This window comes from Pristis pectinata, chromosome 1, assembly GCF_009764475.1.
Source record: "Pristis pectinata isolate sPriPec2 chromosome 1, sPriPec2.1.pri, whole genome shotgun sequence".
Classification (NCBI taxonomy): domain Eukaryota; kingdom Metazoa; phylum Chordata; class Chondrichthyes; order Rhinopristiformes; family Pristidae; genus Pristis; species Pristis pectinata.
This window is the reverse complement of record NC_067405.1, coordinates 38,921,426-38,941,278: the sequence shown is the minus strand read 5'-3', so window position 1 is coordinate 38,941,278 and position 19,853 is coordinate 38,921,426. Positions and strand designations below refer to the sequence as shown.

General features: G+C 36.8%; 1 protein-coding gene across 7 annotated transcripts in view; it reads left to right on the top strand.

Moving 5' to 3' along the window:
• pkp4 (plakophilin 4) overlaps nt 1–19,853 on the top strand; it is a 135,494-nt gene that overhangs the window by 87,940 nt on the left and 27,701 nt on the right. For all 7 annotated transcript variants that reach the window (XM_052019418.1, XM_052019400.1, XM_052019410.1 and 4 more), the window contains 5 exons: nt 1,263–1,476; nt 10,346–10,529; nt 11,204–11,321; nt 14,326–14,517; nt 17,178–17,351. In XM_052019418.1, the coding sequence (XP_051875378.1) occupies nt 1,263–1,476; nt 10,346–10,529; nt 11,204–11,321; nt 14,326–14,517; nt 17,178–17,351 (882 nt within the window). The remainder of the gene's footprint in view (nt 1–1,262; nt 1,477–10,345; nt 10,530–11,203; nt 11,322–14,325; nt 14,518–17,177; nt 17,352–19,853) is intronic.

The following is a 19,853-nucleotide window of genomic DNA, read 5'->3' as shown; positions in this document are numbered from 1 at the left end:
CTGCTGGAAGTGAGAAAACCCGAATGTGGGCAAGCTAAAGGTTAAATTCAGCCACTACAAATTAAAGTCATGTTTATATTAAGCAGGGACAAAAAAATTGCAAATTGAAGTATGAAGACAAACATTAAGACATTATTTATGCAACTTTAATATAATTACAAAACCAGATTTTTTACCTCAATTTACTTGGCAGATGAGATTTTCTTTTTAAGCACCTTTTAAAGTGCGAAATGGTTGATATTTTAATTGGAAATATTTACATGCTGGCAGTTACAAATTTAGTTGGAATGACTATTTCCCATATCTTGAAACAAATGCCATGAAGAAGCTTTAATGATGAAATAACTATTTGCATACATTATTATATAGAAATAGAAACGGGTACATACTTACACTGATCCTTTTCCATGTATTCTCCCCAAGGCATATGGATCATCAAACTGAGTACCATTTAATAGACTATTTGATGAAAGGGATTGCAGCTTTGAACTTGAAGTATTTAATTAATGATTGTAAAATTACTATATTCACAGCATTATAGTACTTGAAACATAAAAGTTGGCATATATTTTAAATATAGTAATTGAAACTGCTTAATTGGAACATCTCTGCAAAGTAATTGTTCATCAAACAGCCTCCTATGCCTGCTTAAAGGATAAGTTCCATTAATTTTCCAAATAAGTTTCCAAAGATGTCCTATCAAAAATATTTAATAGTTTTTGGACAAAGGTGCAGATCTCTGACATCACTCATACTTTTATAATCATGGAAAGGCTTCATAGTAGCTATTGTTTCTGGAAAAGCATTTAGGGATAAAATGAAATGGTTCCTTCAGCTGCTCTTTAATGGCCCTTGGTAGCCAGTTACAGTGTTGCATTGGAAAGGAAATAAATCCCTGAAAATGGAATAATGTGGTCTCAGTGCCAAGTTGTTAATGATGATTTTGACATTTTTGGAGTCAGACAAATTTGAATGTTAAATTTTGGCCACATTTGCACCTTTTTCATTTATCTAAATAACCTAGGGAGTATTTGATAGCATTCAGTGTAGATTTAGAAGGACACTAATGATTTGCGTTGCTCTTCATATGGTGAGGGTTAAATTCAATTTCCTAAGGCCGTGAATTCAAGAGATTTGTTCCTTTTAGTTTTTGTAAGATTACTAATGCATTGTTTTACTCTGGAAAATTTTAGCAGAAAATCAAAATCTTTTGTATACAATAATAGTTAAGATGAATTATATATCTTGCTTATTTGCCCAAGGTATGCTTATTAGGTGGAATTAAATACTTAGTTGATCTTCTGGATCATAAAGTGCTGGAAGTACAAAAGAATGCATGTGGTGCCCTTCGCAATCTGGTTTATGGAAGAACAACAGATGACAATAAAATAGCTGTGAAGAATGCTGGTGGAATTCCAGCTTTATTGCGCTTGTTAAGAAAAACTGTGGATGCTGAAATGAGGGAGCTCATTACTGGTAAGTGTTGGCATGCTATTAAAGCTTCTTTGACTACATTAGTAAAATAAAACTAAGGAACTGATTAATTTGATATTCACTGATTTTTGTCTCATTGCTGATCCCTCATCCTTGTAGTGAGGGTCTAAACCGTGGTGCAAATTTTATCTCTATGTGACTCAGCACCAAGAAGTGGTCACTGAGCCATCTAAAGGTGGTTGCAAATCAATACTGTTTATATTTTTAAAAGGCAGTTTGTGTGGATTCAATTTTAGTGTGGGCAGCAATCTAACTCTAATTACAGTTGTGAAGTTCTCTTATTGATTGCTCTGAAGAAGGCTATAGCTTGGAATCTAAAACAAAGGCCTGATTGCATCATTATATAAACAATACTGTTCAGTTCATGTAATTTACTGACTTCTGTTTCCTTCTCTATAATAATTTTGTGTCTTGTATGGTTCATTTCAATCAGTTACTGTTTGGAAATGATATTTGGTAGTGATATGATATTAAAAACTACTGCCACCTGTAGTTCATGTTCCATAATTCTACTGTAGAAGTAATCAAGTAAAATGCAGGGAATAAATAATAATTTTTTTATAATAATTAATTATTTAAATTTTAAGTACATTTTGGATATTTGTCTGATAGCATGGAACCTCTGTGTTGGAAGGTTGCAGCATAGAAAGCTTGTTTACTTTATTTTCTGTTTTTAAAGTCAAATGTGGGATTTTTGGAATATGGTGGATGGCATTCCAGAATAGACATAGTCATAAACTTCAGAGGTCTTATTTGGTTAAAATTAGACTTTATGCTGAATAGTATGACTTTTATGGCTTTATCACTCAGTATGTATTTTGCCCAGATAAACATGCTTGACAGGGAAGTGTACGTTGCCTGCTTTGTTATGTTAAAGCCTATTTTTTTTAAAACAATCTTCTACTTGCAAGTTAAACTTCTTGCCTAATTTTATTTTCCTCTATAATTTTTGGCTGTGTTGAAGTTTTCACCTTGCTATGTTTGACATTTCCTGGTATCCTTGTCAATTACATTGCACTGATTGCAGTAGCTAACAAAGTTGAGAGAATAGGAGTCTCTTTTGGTGTACCAATTGTGCTACCGTAGTAAGACCAAATAAAAACTGTGCAGATGCTTCAAGTGGTGGATTTGCTGCCCTTAGCAACCAGTGTTCACAAACCATACTGCTGCTGCTTCCGGGATTTGCTGCAACCACTTTTGCTTCAACTACTTCTGCACCTATAACTGAACACTCTTCTTGATGTCACACATCCTGTGTAATGATTTTGTCATGACTTGCTGTAATTGCTAATATCTGATATAACACCTGCTTACATTACTATTAATGAGTAATGCTGTAACACCTGCTTGCATTACTGTTATACTTACCTTTCATTGCCTTTCAGTTCTCCCATATAGGTAGCATTAGCCCATCTGACATTTTCTTTTTCAACCTTTTTAACTGGTAAGTTTTGTTTTTAATTTTATCTCTCTTTTAACATATTATATTTTACGTATGCTACACTGCTCTATTGCTTGGCCAGTGTAACCTTTGGCACATTGCTTGTTGCTTGTGACCTCTATCTGCTTTTTATTACTGTCCTCAGCTCAGCATTATTTCTGTCCAGCTCTCTGATCACCTCAAAAGCCCAAGCAGCCATTTTAAAAAAACTCTTTAGCCTTAGCCTTAGACCATAGCTGTTGGCTCTGTTCTTCTGTCCTGGTTGCATCTAGCAAAAGTAATAACTCAGGCAAGAAAAAAATCTACATAGACAGGACCATTGAAGTATAATGGGGGGAAAATATCTGGAAGTGTGATAGAGAGCAACCAACAGGGGGATGATTGCTGACTTAACATGAACAATCACAGGAAATTTGCCAGCAACATTTTTAACTGAATTCCAGTACAACATGTAGGTCTTAATTAATTATCTAGCATGAGGTAGCCAAGTCATTTCTCTTAAAACCAAGTATTTTTTTCTGACTTTGTTGTATGCTAAGTTAGCTGTCTTCAGTGAAAGAATTGGGATGCCATTTCACCTTTGAGATATATTGAACTATAATGGTTTAATTGGAACCTCTCTTGAAAACAATTCATCCATGAAATGAAATTTTAAAGGAACCACTAGTGTGAAAGTTCCAAAGAGTACCTGAAAACAATAGCATTTGTATTAATTTTTGGTAATTCTTAAAATGTGAGTTGTTAGTGTCTATGCACTTTTAATCACAAATTGAAAGATACTTCTATTGTAATAAGAAAAAATTGCAGCATCTTGATTTAACAGTCTGAAAAGTGCTTCAAACCTGTAGCTTTTTTTGAAAATTGATCTTAATATTCACAAAATTTTCAGAGAATGTTACAATATCTCCTAAAAGTCTGATTTTCTTAGGTTAATTTATCCAGTAGAAGTATAGTTCAAAATACAGTTGATGAAGAGGTAAGAAGAAATACTAAGATAAAGAAAGAATAGTTATGAAAGGAAGATAAGAAATTAACCTTAAATATTCTACAGTATTAAAAGTGTTATTAGGAAGGAACTTTATTAAAACCTTGAATTAGACTGACAAAAAATTCCTGTATTTTTAAAAATATTTTTGCTGCAATCAATATGTATGTAGTGAGATCAGAAGTCATGCAAAGATGAACATGGAGATTACCATAATAACATTATTGGATGATTTATGTGGGACATTAGAAAGGCTGTTTGCAATAGTAGCCAAAGGGTGTTAGCAATGTTTTAACTGCATAACTAGCAATTTCAAAAGATAAAGACTTATTTGGACCAAGGAAGGGTTGCAGGAAAGATGCCTATTAAATGGATTTTACAAATACAAAGTCTACAAATTGCAATTGGCGTTTCAAGCTCCTGAAATACTTAACATAGAAATCAATAAGGAATGTTCAGGTCACCTGTGGGTAATGAATGGAATCCATTTTTACAGACGTCCTTAAGTTGATTTTTTCCATAAGTCAGGAAATATACAAAAATCACTCAATATGGTAACTGTACCTCCACAGAGTTATATTGAATGGCGTCAAAAACATAAGACTGATAAAAAAAGAACAATTATTAAAAGTGGAGAGAGAGAGGAAACTAGTTCTGCGATTCATAGGAACAGACTTATGTACGTATGTCGGACTTTTGTAGTTAATAATATTATGGGAGCTTGTTGGTATTTACGGGTGTCCATAAGTCGGGCCTTCGTAACTTGAGGATGGCCAGTAATATGAACATAATTCAAAGTATTAAAGAATGTATAAGAAAGATATGAATGGAGAAAGGAGTGCAGTGTATACTTCCAATGTGTTTTAGAAAAATCATAGGGCAATGATCTTATGCACTAACTACAGGTTTTGCCTTCAATGACCACACTAAGCTCTAATCCATCCAGAATTTTTGAGTGAATGAGCAAAAAATGGCAATATGTTCTGTAAAGTTGTGTTGCACTTCTGCCAATTAAGCTCTTCATTCTGAAATTAAATGATCTGTTCTTCATCTGTATTAGCAACAGCGATTGAACTTTATTCAAAAGAAGCAAATTCTGATACATAGGGCGAGATCTTCCTGGACGCAGCCTGCCAAAGTCAGTACCCATTGACCCTGCCCAACCACAGTCACCTGGTCTGCGGATGCAAGGGCCTTTCATTGGAGTCTCAATAGCAGCTACACCTCAGGCAACTCATCAGTGAAGATCATCCCTAGAATGATCTGACAGGCCTTGACAAAAAACAAAATTGAGTGAAAGAACTTGGCTTCTGTCAAAACTTGCAATTGATTTAAACAATTTAAATGTTGCTAACATTTGGGAAAAAAATAATGTAATTTTTAAAACATATTTACAAATATAAAATTAGTTAAAATACATTAAATGTAAACATAATTAGTAATATTAAGTTTAAGAAAATAATGTAATAATTTAAAATATTTTATCCTGGGTCTGGCTTTGCATAGAATTGGAGTGTGAGTTGTTGTGACATTTCTGACCTGCTAAGTCTTGAATTTGGCATTTACACTGTAATCAGTGGTCAGCAAAGTGCAGAGTATTATGTTACCCATTGTCTTCTGGACAGGAGTTGCAGTCTCCATGGGGCTTTGCCCACCACCACCACCATCACCCCTGTCCCACCCATCCCATCATGTCTCAGTACTGACAAGTCCTGGCACCCTTGGTCTGCTGGTGTGCCGGATGTGGTCCCTAGAACATCTCATCCCTTTTCTGTCTGGTTATGTCTGTTAAATGTCTCGAGCCCTTGGCTGAATGCCTCTACACTTCATCCTCCTGGAAATCCTTTCTTATATATTTTTCATTCTGCAAAGCCTAGGGAAGAGTGGTTAGTCCAGTTATAAACTTAAATTTGCATTGACATTAAAATGATGCAAAGTATAGCAAGTTTGTGACCCTTGCATCACTTGTTTGCTTATCCTGGAAAATGATCATTTTGTTAGTGTTTGAAAAGATGGATTGACGTCCCTGTTGGAAATGCATTGTTTGTGGTCTTCAATTCTGCAGTGACTGAAATAATCTTATCCTCTGAAACTCCAAGTCATCTCAGCCTTGGATACCACTGCAACCGTTAGAAGGCAGATGGTGTTTAAAACTTTTTGCCTGGGGAGTTCTTTTGCTTTCGAATCTCACTTCCCAAGCATGCCTATCATGAGAATTTTACAGTAAGGTTAGAAACACAGTCATGTTTCAAAAATCATTCAGAACTTACAGGACAATTTCCTAACAAAGTAAAAGTAGTATTTTTCATCTGTATTTGCTGTGGAGAAGGTCATGGAAGCTAGGGAATGCAGAGAAGAGAATAGTGATGTCCTGAAACATATCCACATTACAAAAGAGGAGATGCATAAAATGCATAAAGGTGGATAAATCCTTGGAGCCTGACCAAGGGTATCCTAGGACCTTGTGGGAAGTCAGGGAAGAACTTCTGGGGCCCTGGCAGAGATATTCGTATCATTGTTAGCCCAGGTGAGGTACCTGAAGACTAGAGAGTAGTTAATGTTGTGCCTTTACTTAAGAAGGCTGCAAGGACAAGCCACAGAACTACAGACCAGTGAGCCTAACATCAGTGGTGGGAAAGTTACTGGAGGAAATTCTGAGAGACAGTATCTATATGCATTTGGAAAGGCAATAGTGTGTGGGAAATCACGTCTCACAAATTTGATAGTTTTTTGAAAAGATGACCAAGAGGATTGATGACGGCTGGGCAGTAGATGTTGCCTGCATGGACTTTAGCAAGGCTTTTGACAAGGTCCCGCATGTAGGCTGGTCTGGAAGGTTAGATCACATGGGATCCAAGGTGAACTAGCCAATTGAATACAAAATTGGCTTGGTGGTAGAAGTTAGAAGGTGGTGCTGGAGGGTTGTTTTTCAGCTTAGCGGCCTGTGACCTGTGGTATGCTGCAAGGACAGTGCTGGTCCCCCGTTGTTTGTCACCCATTTTAACGTTTGAATGAGAATGTAGGTGGCATGGTTAGTAAGTTTGCAGATGACACCAAAAATTACAACAAGATCTAGATCAACTGGGAAAGTGTATCAAGGAATGGCAGGTGGAATTTAACATGGACAAGTGTGAACTGTTGCGTTGTGGGAAGTTAAAATAGGGCAGGATTTGCACAGTGAATGGCAGGGCCCTGGAGAGTGTTGTAGACCGGAGAGACCACAGAGATACAAGTACATAGTTCCCTGAAAGTGTGACACAAAGTGCTAAAGAAGGCATTTGGCATGCTTGGCTTCATTCATCAGGGTATTGAGTTCAAGAGTTGGGACATCATGGTACAGCTGTACAAGACATCGGTGAGACTGCACTTCTGGTTGCCTATCTATGGGAAGGATGTCAGTAAGCTGGAAAGGGTGCAGAAAAGATTCACAAGCATGCTGCCAGGACTGGGTGGCTTGAATTATAAGGAGAGATTGGATAGGCTAGGGCTGTTTTCCATTGAGCCTAGGAGTTTGAGGAATGACCTTATAGACGTATATAAAATCATGAGGGCTATAGGTAAGGTGAATGGTCACAGTCTTTTTCCCAGAATAGGGGAGTCTATAATTAGAGGGCATAGGTTTAAGGTGAGAGGGGAAAGATTTAAATGGAATCTGAGGGGCAAGTTTTTCACACAAAGGGTGGTGGGTACATGGAATGAGCTGCCAGAGGAAGTGGTAGAGCTGGGTACAATTACAATATTTAAAAGACATTTGGACAGGTACGTGGATAGGAAAGTTTAGAGGGAAATGGGCCAAACACAGGTAAATGGGAGTAGCTTAGGTAGGTATGGACAAGTTGGGCCGAAGGGCCTGTTTCCATGATGTATAACTTAATAAACTCTAATCCTATTATAATTCAAAGGTAAAAGTTAACAGATTAAAAATTAAGTTAATGTAGAGACTTTCAGGATTCTCTCAGTTCATATGTACATAGCTGTACCCAATGACTCAAAGAATTCAGTATTAATGAAAGGAATAGAACATGTTTAATTATTGTTCATGACTTCAATTTTCTTGTCCAAATCTCAAAGTCTCAAAATGTTAATCACTATTGTTCAGAACACAGAAAATGCCTTTCATAATTTTATATTGTCCGGTGGCTTTTTGAGTGTAAGTAGATCTGCACTATGTCGTTGGGCTAAGAAATAACACATAAGTGGAAGTGTGCATATTGGAATGTGAATGTTTTTATCACTGAATTTTCTTTAGCAAAGATAAAAGCGGAAAATGATCACAATCTTATTACTTGCTTAAGTAAAACTATCCAGTGAGTGTGAAATGATTAACAAGGCTAATCATTTGAGATATTAAATATATTATAGGCTAACTATATTACAAATAAATTTGCTAGTCTGCAAGTAATCTAGAGATGAGATTATATTAAGCTAAATTATTCCCTAAACATTTACTTCATTTAGGTGGCGCACTATCAGTCCATTTGCCATTATGTCAAAACCAGTTCCTTCATATATCTTGTAAATGGACCACTAAAGTCTCATGTTTTATGACTCTTCCATGTCACAATGTCTTCATGTCCTTTGCCAGCCCAACTAATATCAATTCCCTTTGCCTTTTTATGCTTGTGAAAGACTCGTACTTCAGTATGTCCTGAATCCTACTGTTAAAACTGCCTCCTGGAGATTGTGCTTCCTTTGTCACTCCAAATGTTTTTCTCTTTACTACCTCCCAACTCTTTTTAAAGACCAACTCTTTGCATTATTTAATTACTTACCAGATGAAGTCCTTGTTACACCTCTTTCTCATTTCTTGACAAAATGCAAGAAAAAATTTGCCATGAGGTGTGATCCTTTTCTTACTTACAATCCCCAGACTTTGTTTTTTTTTCTATTTCTTTGAAATACAGAAGCAACTATTGCCATTACTATGAACTTTCCTATTATTCTTATACTTCAAGTACATCATCATTCATTAGTTTTCTATCTGCATACTAATCCCACTGAAATCAAGATTCATTGCATGAACACAAACACCAAAATGGTTCTCATACTTCCCACAAAGGCAACAGGTTAAATGGCTTCCTTCTATGCTTCAATCTTTTTGATCTTATGTAAGATCCAGAGAAACCTCTTGACATGGTCCAGGAGTAAAGGGAAATACCATTGCAATTCAAGAACTTCAGGACCAAAAGGTTTCCAGTTCAAACACCAGTCCATGTTTTATAAATTAAAATCTCTGCTAGGATTATACCTTGAACTATGAGACATTATATCAGGCAGAGCCTCCACTCTTTTCCAAAATCCAATAATGTCTGCAATCACAAGTTGTACATCATTGAAGACAATTAATTCACAATGGTCATTAAGTAAAAAAAAAACACTGGAAATCCAAAATATAAAAACAGATAATGCTGAAAATTCTCTTCAGAAAGGTCATCAACCTAAAAGGTAGACCCTGTATGTCTCTTCACAGATGTTGCCTGATGTGCTGAGTAAATCCAGCATTTTCTGTTTTTAATTCACACTGACACTTACTGTCTAGATTCCAACATTAACAATTACCACTGAGGCAAATTACAAGGAACAATGTCCCAGCAAAAGGCAGAGCTTTCAGAAAGGCAGTGTCACAGAAGCACTCAGAGGTTAAATGGAAACTGAAATATATTTCTCCTTCCCAGTTGATATCTTTACCTGAGCTTCAAACTGTATAACTAAGACAGAAGGTTAAAGTTAGTCTCCTTGTAATTGACCGAGGCAAACATATGCAGTCTAAAAATTAACATTTAGGAATGGATCACAAGGATATTAAAGAATTTAATTTAGAAATCTTAAAACAAAGCTGTAATCTAAGTTGATTTATGTACAAAATGGGATTTAGGACTTATTTTTTTAATTTCAGCTAATATTTGTCAATTATAAATATTTTGCTTATCTATTAAGACTTGTATTAATATCTAAATTTTCTTGCGTCAGTTATCTGGAAAATCAGAAATGCAAACTTAAAAGCATCAAAATGTAGCTGGAGATTAACAGTGAAGTTTTGAAAAGAAAGATGACAAATTAAATGCTGAAATCTTACTTCAAAATAGTTGCCAATAATTTCCACAAGGATTCTTCAAATTGCCCATCATAACTAGAGAAAAGAATTGGTGGAAACTAGATAGTCACTTAAACCTAAGTAACAAAAGGCAAACTGAGAAGCTGCATAGAAACTTCAGTTGCTTTGATCAATTATGTAAACAATGACAGGAAAAGATCTTCTAGTCTATCCAGGAGTTTCCAACAAGGACATAACTTACTTATGAAGAAAAATACTTCACCTACCTAAAAACAATTTTGAAGAATTGAATATATTTTACTCCTGAGAAACAAACAACAGTTATAAAGCCAGTAAGTACCAGGAAATGAATGGACACTTTTTTTTGAAGGAGTCCTCTGGAATTTGTCTTCATGTGATGCAGTGAAGATGCCAATTATCCGTGATGCTCTAACAACTCTCACAAACAGTGTAGTGATACCTCATTCTGGATGGAGCAGTTCTTCTTTTGACGAAGACAGGAAAGTGAAATTCCATACTTCATTAGTACTACGAAATACTACTGGATGTCTAAGGTAAATGAGTAACCCTTTCAACCCAATAGTCATAGCTTTTCAATAATGTTGAAGGCTTGATGGAAAAGACATGGAGCTAAAACAAGTACAGGCAATTCCTTGGTTACAAGAGGGTTCTGTTCCTAAGAACTGTCTGTAAGCTGATTTCTCCATAAATCAGAAATGTCTGTTTTCTATAGTAACGCATATCGTATCACTCTACATACACTTGCTATAATTCTTTCAATTCATTGAATAATCACAATAACACTACCCATAATTAAACTAATGGAATATGTACTGTGTCCAATCATTAACAAGTACCATGAAACATTGTATTTTTATTATTACTAGCTTGACAAATGCATTAAAAGTCTTTGGGAAAATTTGCATAATATTGGATTTCCATAGGTCAGGTTATTAGTAACCTAGGAGCCCCTGTGTTAAATATTACGTGTTAAAATTATTGGTAAGCCCCGCTTTACTTTTTTTTAAACTAAATAAGCCAAAACAATTTCATATTGGTTAGCTAATTCTCTCTACAAATTTTCACCTCTTGTCACCCTGTCACAAAATGATAAACTCTGAATATGGTCTGTGGGCACATGGTAAAACCAAAAAACTGTCTAATTTTTAATGCATTTACTTGAACATGTTGGCCAACTGTGTATTTTAGTAAATTTGTCATCTTCCAGAAATCTTAGTTCTGCGGGTGAAGAGGCTCGAAGGAAAATTCGATCTTGTGAGGGTTTGGTGGATTCCCTACTATATATAATCCAGATGTGTGTGAACACTGCAGATTATGATAGCAAGGTTTGTGGTTTCTCTTTCCTGAACAGTATGTTTGTTTTAATATTTTTCAGTAATTTTGGTTTACCCCTTTTAATTCATTTCTCTAAGTACAGAGAGATTAAGAACAGTCATTCAAATTCAATAAAAGTTTATTAAAAGCACTTGAAGCATAGTTTTCAGTTTTTCCTCCTGATGGCACTAACATTTTGTTGATATGGTTTCACTATGGAGAATCATTGTTACAGTATTTTTAGGGGGTGCAGTGGAATCATTGAAGGATGCAGCACAGGAAGCTATTCAACCTTTGTGCCTGTGCTGGTTCTTTAGTTCAGTCATGTTATTAGTTCTACTTGTCTGCTTTTCTCTGGACATTTCCATCCTTATTGTTATACAATTTTATTTTTCAGTATTACTTTTGAATCTGCTTCTATCATGTCCAGAACATAATACTCCACTTCATCATGAATGAGAGGGGACCTCATAGAGACATTTAAAATGTTGAAAGGACTGGACAGAGTAGATGTGGCCAGGCTGTTTCCCTTGGTGGGTGAGTCCAGGACCAGAGGGCACAATCTTAGAATTAGAGGGTACAGTTTCAAAACAGAGATGAGGAGAAATTTCTTTAGCCAGAGGGTGGTTAATTTGTGGGATTCCTTGCCAGGTACAGTAGTGAAGGCCACATCAGTGGGGGTGTTTAAGGAAGAGATAGATAGATATCTAAATAGTCAGGGTATCAAGGGATATGGGGATAAGGCCGGAAATTGGGATTAGAATAGTTTTTTTTTCCTCCCCCCCCCCCCCCCCCCCCCCCCTTTCTCACTTCTCTTCCTTTTTTCCCTTTTCTTTGGAGCAGACTTGATGGGCTGAATGGCCTACTTCTGCTCCCTTGTCTTGTGATCTTATGATCACAAACAGTACTCTATCTGAACATAATAAACTGGGCAAACCAGTTGCCAATGAGCTGGACAAATATACTATTGGGTTAAATCACAATAGAGCTATGGGAGGCTTTCAAAAGGTAATTTATACCCATGAGGAGCAGGAGCTATAGTTACCACAAAAGAGCATCCATGGACAATCAAAGGAACAATATAAAATCACACATATAAAAAAAGGCCTAAGACTAACAGAGCCTAGTGACTGAGAAAGATATAAAACACAACAAATAGTGACAAAGGGGCATATGAAGAAACCTGCAAATGATATCGATCAACATAAATTTTAAATTATATTTAGGGCCCATCAAAACAGATAATAGTGATGCTACAAAATAAAAGTTGCCAAAACTTTGAATGATTTTACTTCAATTTACAGTAGATGAATGAAAAGGATAGTAACTTGAGTCAATATTGTCAGGAACAGGGACTTGCCACAATTAGCGCAAGCCAAATAACAGTGCTAAAGAAAATATTGGCACTGAAGAAAGACGGATTGCCAAGTCCAGATGGTTTCTATCCCAGGGTTTTGAAGGAATTATATTTTTGGGTTTTTTAAAATTAATTTTTAGGATTTGGGTGGTACCTGCAAGGCTAGCATTAATTGCCCATGCCTAATTGCCTTTGAGACGGTGCTGGTGAGCTGCCACCTTGAAATGCTGTAGTCCTCCTGATGAAGATACTCCCACAGGGCAGGAAGTTCCAGGAGTTGAACTTAGTGACAATGAAGGACTAGAGATATATTTGACGACTTGGAGAGGAACTAGCAGGTGATGGTGTTCCCATGCTCTTGCAGACCTTGTCCTGCTTGGTGGTAGAGCTCTGAAGTTTGGGAGGTGCTGGTGGAGTAATCTGTGCAAGTAACTGCAGTGCATTTTGTAGCTGATTATACAGTGCAACCACTTTAGCTTGAAGAATAGGAACAAGCCTGCCTTTTCGTTCAAATCTAATGGAAGTTCTGAGAGTTAATTTCTGTTTATGCCTTTTAGAAGAAGACCTTCTGCTGTTGTGCTATAACTCTTCACTGGCTGCACTAATTCATGAACATCTACATTTCTGTACCCACTTTCAATACCAGACCTTACGATGGTGTTGCTCGACTTACTATGATCCTGAAATTGTGTGTTATCCTGGGTGAAAGAGAACTGGATCACTTTGGATAAACAATTTTGGAACTGGATGAACATTGTTCATAATTAATTTCAATTTGATCAGGTGCAGAAACACACCTGCACAAGCACATTTTCAGTCTTTTAGTCATCTTTTAACTTTAGTGTCATTATTGCAGAAATAATCTGATTTAATATAAGAAAACAAGTAACTTCAAACAGGAGATAAGCTGGCTTAGTGGAGTCCTGCGCCTGCTGAAGGAAGTGTGGTGCACCACTTGGAGAGGAACCAGCGGGTGATGCTGTTCCCATGCCCTTGCAGACATTTTTCATTACAGACTGAAGGAGGGTAGATTTACACTGATACCAATGGCCTGTTCTGACAGATGCAAGACACAATTCTTCATGAACTTTTGTCAAAACTCATTCATTTTTCAGGAAGCAGACTTCTCTGGCAAGGCCAGCACTGATTGCCCATCCCTAATTGCCTTTGAGAAGGTGATGATGAAACATTTTATTGAACCGCTGAAGTCCATCTGGTAACGTATTCTGACAACGCTGCTAGATTTGGAACGAGTGACAGTGAAGAAATGAAAAAATATTTCCAATTTAGTGTGTGTCTTGAAAGGGAACCAGCAAGTGATAGTGTCCTAACACACTTGTGCTTGTGCTTCTCAGTTGTAGAGTCACAAGTTTTGGAGGTGCTGTCACTGTAGCCAAGGCAGGTCACTGTAGTGCATTTTGTAAATGGCACTGCAGTCATGGTACTCTGGTGGAGTTCTAAAACCCTTTAATCGCTATCCCAGCTAAAGCAACAGAACTTGTCTATGGAGGTTAGTCAAGTTCAGCTATCAGGATTGAGATTTAAATGTTGCCATCTTAAAGTAATTCTGCTTTCTTGCAGTACGATTCTTGAAAATAAAAACGGTGTTAATTAAAATGTAAGAGATTTGTGACATCTGTGAACGTTTGTCATTTTAGACTGTTGAAAACTGTGTTTGCATCCTGAGAAACCTGTCGTATCGTTTGGAACTAGAAGTTCCACAGGCTCGTTTGATGGGAACAAGTGAACTTGATGGATTACTTGGTAGTGACTCTCCCAATAAAGATACTGAGACCAGTTGCTGGGGTAAGAAGAAGAAAAAAAAGAAAAAAGAACCACAAGAAGATCAGGTAAGTCTTTGTTATTCACTGAAACAATGAGGTATAATTTTGAGCCCTGTCTGCAGTGAGGAGTTAAATAATCAAAGAGTTTATAGGCCTTGAGCAAAAAGCAAACTGCTGAAGAAACTCAGCAGGTCAGCCAGCATCTGTGGAGGCAGAGGGATGCTTGACATTTTGGGTTGATGCAGGATCTTGACCCAAAACGTCAACCATGCCTCTGCCTCCACAGATGCTTGCCTGGGCCAATTATTTCCTTCAGCAGTTTGCTCTTTGCTCCAGATTATAGCATCTGCAGTCTCTTGTGTCTCCAGTTTATAGGCCTTCTTTGTCAATTTTTTTCAAGTATCCACCACTCTGATCCAACTACTTAAACCAAAATTTGCTAATTCTTGATGTTTGTTAGGAAGTCATCCATTTCAGAGAATGCAGTTTGTTTGGAAATAAATTTTGTCAAGATAGTGACAAAATCTGACCAAGATGGTGGCAAAATCTAATCAAAAGCTTATCATCTACCTTCACTGATTTAGCAGGCTTGACTTTAACCTCAGACAATATGTTTCAATATGCCCTTCCCTACACAAATTATTAATATCTGGTTTGGGGCAGCTGTCACAGTTGGTCAATAAAACTGAGGTTCCCTGATGATGTTATTATTCCAGTATAAATGTTAGTTGTTTAAGCTCTTTATTTTTCTGGATGTAGGCATCGCTGGCAGAGCCACTGTCTATTGTTCATCCCTAGTTGACCCTGAACAGAGTAGCTTACTGGGCCATTTCAGAGTTGACCACAGTGTTGTGGGTCTGGAATCATATATAGGCCAGACTAAATAAGCGTGACAGATTTTCTCCCTTAAAGGACATTAGGGAATGAGATGGATTTTTGGGACAATCAGTGGTTATGTGGTCTTGATTACTAATGACTTGCTGTTAGTAACTGAATGTAAATCCACAATTGTCATGGTGGGATTTGAAACTGGATCTCTGGACTGTTAGTCCAGACTAGTATCCATTGTTATAGCTCTTTTAAACAAATTAAAGGAATCTAAGACTAAACCAACAGTAGTTTCCCTTTTTGAGACAACAGCTTAAGTATTGATGTTGAATTTCTTTAATGAAAATGTTGTGTTAGCCTGGGAGTCACAATATCATTATTGTCTCTGTCTTGGAAGTTCGGAGCTTCAAACCCTGCTTCAGTGACTTCAGAACATAATCTTGGCTGATGCTTCAGTGCAGAAAAAATGGAGGGTTTTATTGCTGAGAAGGTGTTGAATCATGTTAAATTGAGGTCATGCCTGCTTCCTCAGATGGACTTAAATGATCCCTTGGTACTTAAGATTTAATAGTGTTGAGGCCTCTAGTGTCCTGGCAAGCATTTATTTCTTGATCTTTCAAGACCTTTCAAAAGGCCTTCGATAAAATACTGCTTTGCAACCTTATACATGGCATCAGAGGACCTAGAGCAGAATGGATAGCAAGCTGGCTACAAGCTCAAAAGAGCAGTAGTTAAAAGTAACTGCTCATACTGACAAAAAATAGGACATAATGTTCCACAGATAGCCATACTGGTACCACTTGCTTACAAGAGACAGAAGAGACTGTGGATGCTGTAATCTGGAGTAAAAAACAAACTGCTGAAAGAACTCAGTCAAGCAGAATCTTTGGAGGGAAGTGAATTGTTGATGTTTCAGGTCGAAACCCTGCATCAGGACCAATCGACCTGCTGAGTTCCTCCAGCAGTTTGTTTTTTGCTCCACTTGCTTATTATTTAGACTTGGGAATTGGAAGTACAGTTTCTGGGAGCTATGGAACAATGCAACAAAATACAAAAGGACATCAATAAACACGAAGAGTAGATGTGTAACTGGTTAATAAATTCAGAAAAGCTCTATCTTAGAAGAAAGAGTTTAAGTGGAGTAAGAAACAAAGAGGTTGTGAGGTCTGCAGCCATAATGTAAGTAGAGATATAGGAAATCAGCCTTATGAAAAGCATTGGCAAAAATGATATGCAGCAAAATATACCAGCAGTGAGAGAATATATTAGGAAGGTTGAAAAAGCTGAAGCATTTTTTTCAAGAAAAGTGAATGCTCTGGGGTAAGTTGACCTGATGGAGTTCTTTAAGCCCCTGAAAGGTAGACATAGAGAACATGTTTTAAATTGCAGGGCAATCCAAATCTTGGGGCCTTTAACATAAGACAGCCATTAATAAATTGGCTAGTTATTTCAGGAGAAACACTTTTACCCAGAAAATAGTAAGAATGTGAGTTGAGCTACCTCAGGGAGGCAAACAGATTTAAATTGGAATGACCTGAGGGCACAAATAATAATGTATAAATTCAAAGTTTCTTCTTATCATAAAGTGTCACAAGGAGCTTACAGGAAAAATAGTGGAACACTACAGTGGATTGTATCACATTTTACAAGTCACAGTTTTAATTTTACTCCAGAATGTATCTTCATTAAAAGGCTTAATAGACTTGTGTTACTGAGTATAACTGCAGTGTATTCCCGATTTCTCAAGTAATATTTCCACTTAAGGTGTATAAGATTGAGAAATAATTTGAATTAAGCCACATCATTAAAGTATATATGAAATGATACAAGATAATTAAATTACTGGACAAAATGAGGTTCTAGAGATCTTGCTGTTCACATTGATGCTTTTTTTTCAGTGGGATGGAGTAGGTCCAATCCCTGGATTTTCTAAATCTCCTAAGGGAGTTGAAATGTTGTGGCATCCTTCAATTGTGAAACCCTATCTCACACTTCTTGCTGAAAGTTCAAACCCAGCTACATTGGAAGGATCTGCTGGATCCCTACAGAATTTATCTGCAGGAACCTGGAAGGTATATCCAGAATTCCAGATATACACTTTTACTTATAGTTGATTGTTTATTTTGTATGTTTGTATTCATCAAAAGTGAGTGGTGTAATTTCTACATCTTAAACTTAGTTCCCCATCTAGGGAGCCCACTATTTTCTTATCTACCTATCATAATTCTGTTCTGGTGCATCCATATCTGAGCTTAAAGATCCTTTCCCCAACAATTTTCTGTCCTCAAAAGCGTTCCATCTGCTACATTAGTGTCATTCATTTGTCATACTAGCAATTCTTAACGCCAAATGAAACAAGGTTATGCAAGTTTTGATGAGACTTCACCCCCACATAATATGGTTGCTGCTGATCACAGAACCATGGACAAAGATGATTATCGTTTGGTTCACCTTATTTTTAATAGGTCTGTGAAGCTTTCCATTTGGTTTCAGTTCCTGGCCTTTTACTTACGGCCTTCTTAATTTTTCCTTCAACAGGCACAGATGTGTTTGGAGCAGAATTACCACAATGGGCCAGTTGGGCTGAATAGTTTATCATTACCCTCAAATTCAATGTAATTTCCTTTTGAAAATAATTATAGATTCTTATTCCAACATATTTCTGGAGCATTGTATCACATGATCCTCAGCAGAAAAAAATTATTCCTTTCATCATTCTTTTTCATGATGGTTATAAATTTCTGTTAAAATATTGCTGGATTTATTTTGTCAAAATCTGGTCTCAATTTTAAACATCTGTTCTAGCTCTCTCTTTACAAAAACAGAACAATCTGACCTCAAAGCCCAAATCCCTCATCCCATCATATCACTGCATCTCTTATGTGTCTCTACAAGTCTTCCTAAATATGTCCAAAACTGAACACTATTCTAATTGCAGACGTACCAATAATTTTAAAGTTAAAAATTTTAAAGTCTTCCGATTCTGCACCTATTTATACAATGTCGAATCTCCCCTGTTTTTATTTTTTAAACATTCTTTCACTGCAACTGTGGACCAAGTTTCATCTGCTTAGTCTGAACTTGAGTTAGTGAAAGCATAATGTGTTAAGGTGTTGTGCTGCCTAGGCTTTACAGAAGGTATACTTTTCAAAAGGTATTAGCATAAAAATGATGTTTTTTTTCTGACAGCTTGATTAATCACTTTACACATGCGTTGTGCTGATTTAATTCTTTGTCCAATAGAAAATATAAACCTGAAAAACTGGTTGCCTTATAAGTTTATTGTTGAGTGAAATTGATGTGACTTCCTGCATTAAAATACATACAATTTACAATATGTCTCATGAACATCACCTAGTGACTAGAACTGAGTATTACGACCTGATGGAAAACCTATTTAGGATATATCATCATGAAGTCGTATAGTTTGGAAACAGGTCTTCGGGCCCACCAAGTGCACGGCAACCATCGAGTACAGGTGACCCCCGCGTTATGGCTGTTCTGGTTACAGAAATTCACCCTTACAGAATTCACAAATCACTACCTAAAAATTCAAATATGGAATAAAATTGACTCTCATGGAATTTATTTAAGAAAAATAAATACATTTTTGTTTCAACTCATATTTCTTGATGCAATGCACAGATAATGTAGCTTCACATTACAGAAAATCGTGATATGAGCCATTATCCAGGAATGCAAACCTGCTCCCCCCCATAATGTGAGATCGCCTGCACTCATTTATTTTAATCCCATTTTATGCTCCCCACTTTCTGATCAACCCTACCCAAATATTATCACTTACCTACCCACTAGGAGAAATTTATAGTGGCCAATTAACCTACTAACCTGCATATCCTTGGGATATGGGAGGAAACCAGAGCACTAGAGGGGAAACACATTTACCAGGAGAACATTCAAACCCCACACAGACAGCACCAGAGGTCAGGATTAAACCCAGGTCACGAGAGCTGTGAGGCAGTGGGTCCAGGAGCTGTACACCGTTCCACGTCAGATTTTTGACAGGTTGCCTAACAATGTATAAAACTACTATATCCAGACTTGTAAAAGTCAGCTACAGCTTTATATTACATTTTGCTTTTCCTTCCCTGTTCATTGCTTCTAGCCCATTGGAATGCTAAAAAAGTAATATATTCATGTGAGTTCCCTGTTGACACATAAGCAAGTTTCAGACAACACATTGGCAGTCTTTTCGCTGTTACATATTAATTCAGTGATGATCACTGGGGAGAGGTCTGCTTAATCTTTAATTTGCATTCACCAACGAGAGTGCTGATACAGTTGACTAATGCATTGAAATTCCTAAGAGTTCAACTTGAATCCAAGTACAGAACTAAAATACTTACATATGTTGTGGAATCTGGTCTTGTGCACAATCCTGAGAAACATTCAAGAGAACTATATGTAACTTATTGTCAATAAATAAGTTGTTGCAGCTATATAGGACCCTGCACTATATAGGACCCACTTGGAGTACTGTGCTCAGTTCTGGTCACCTCACTACAGGAAGGATGTGGAAGCCATTGAAAGGGTGCAGAAGAGATTTACAAGGA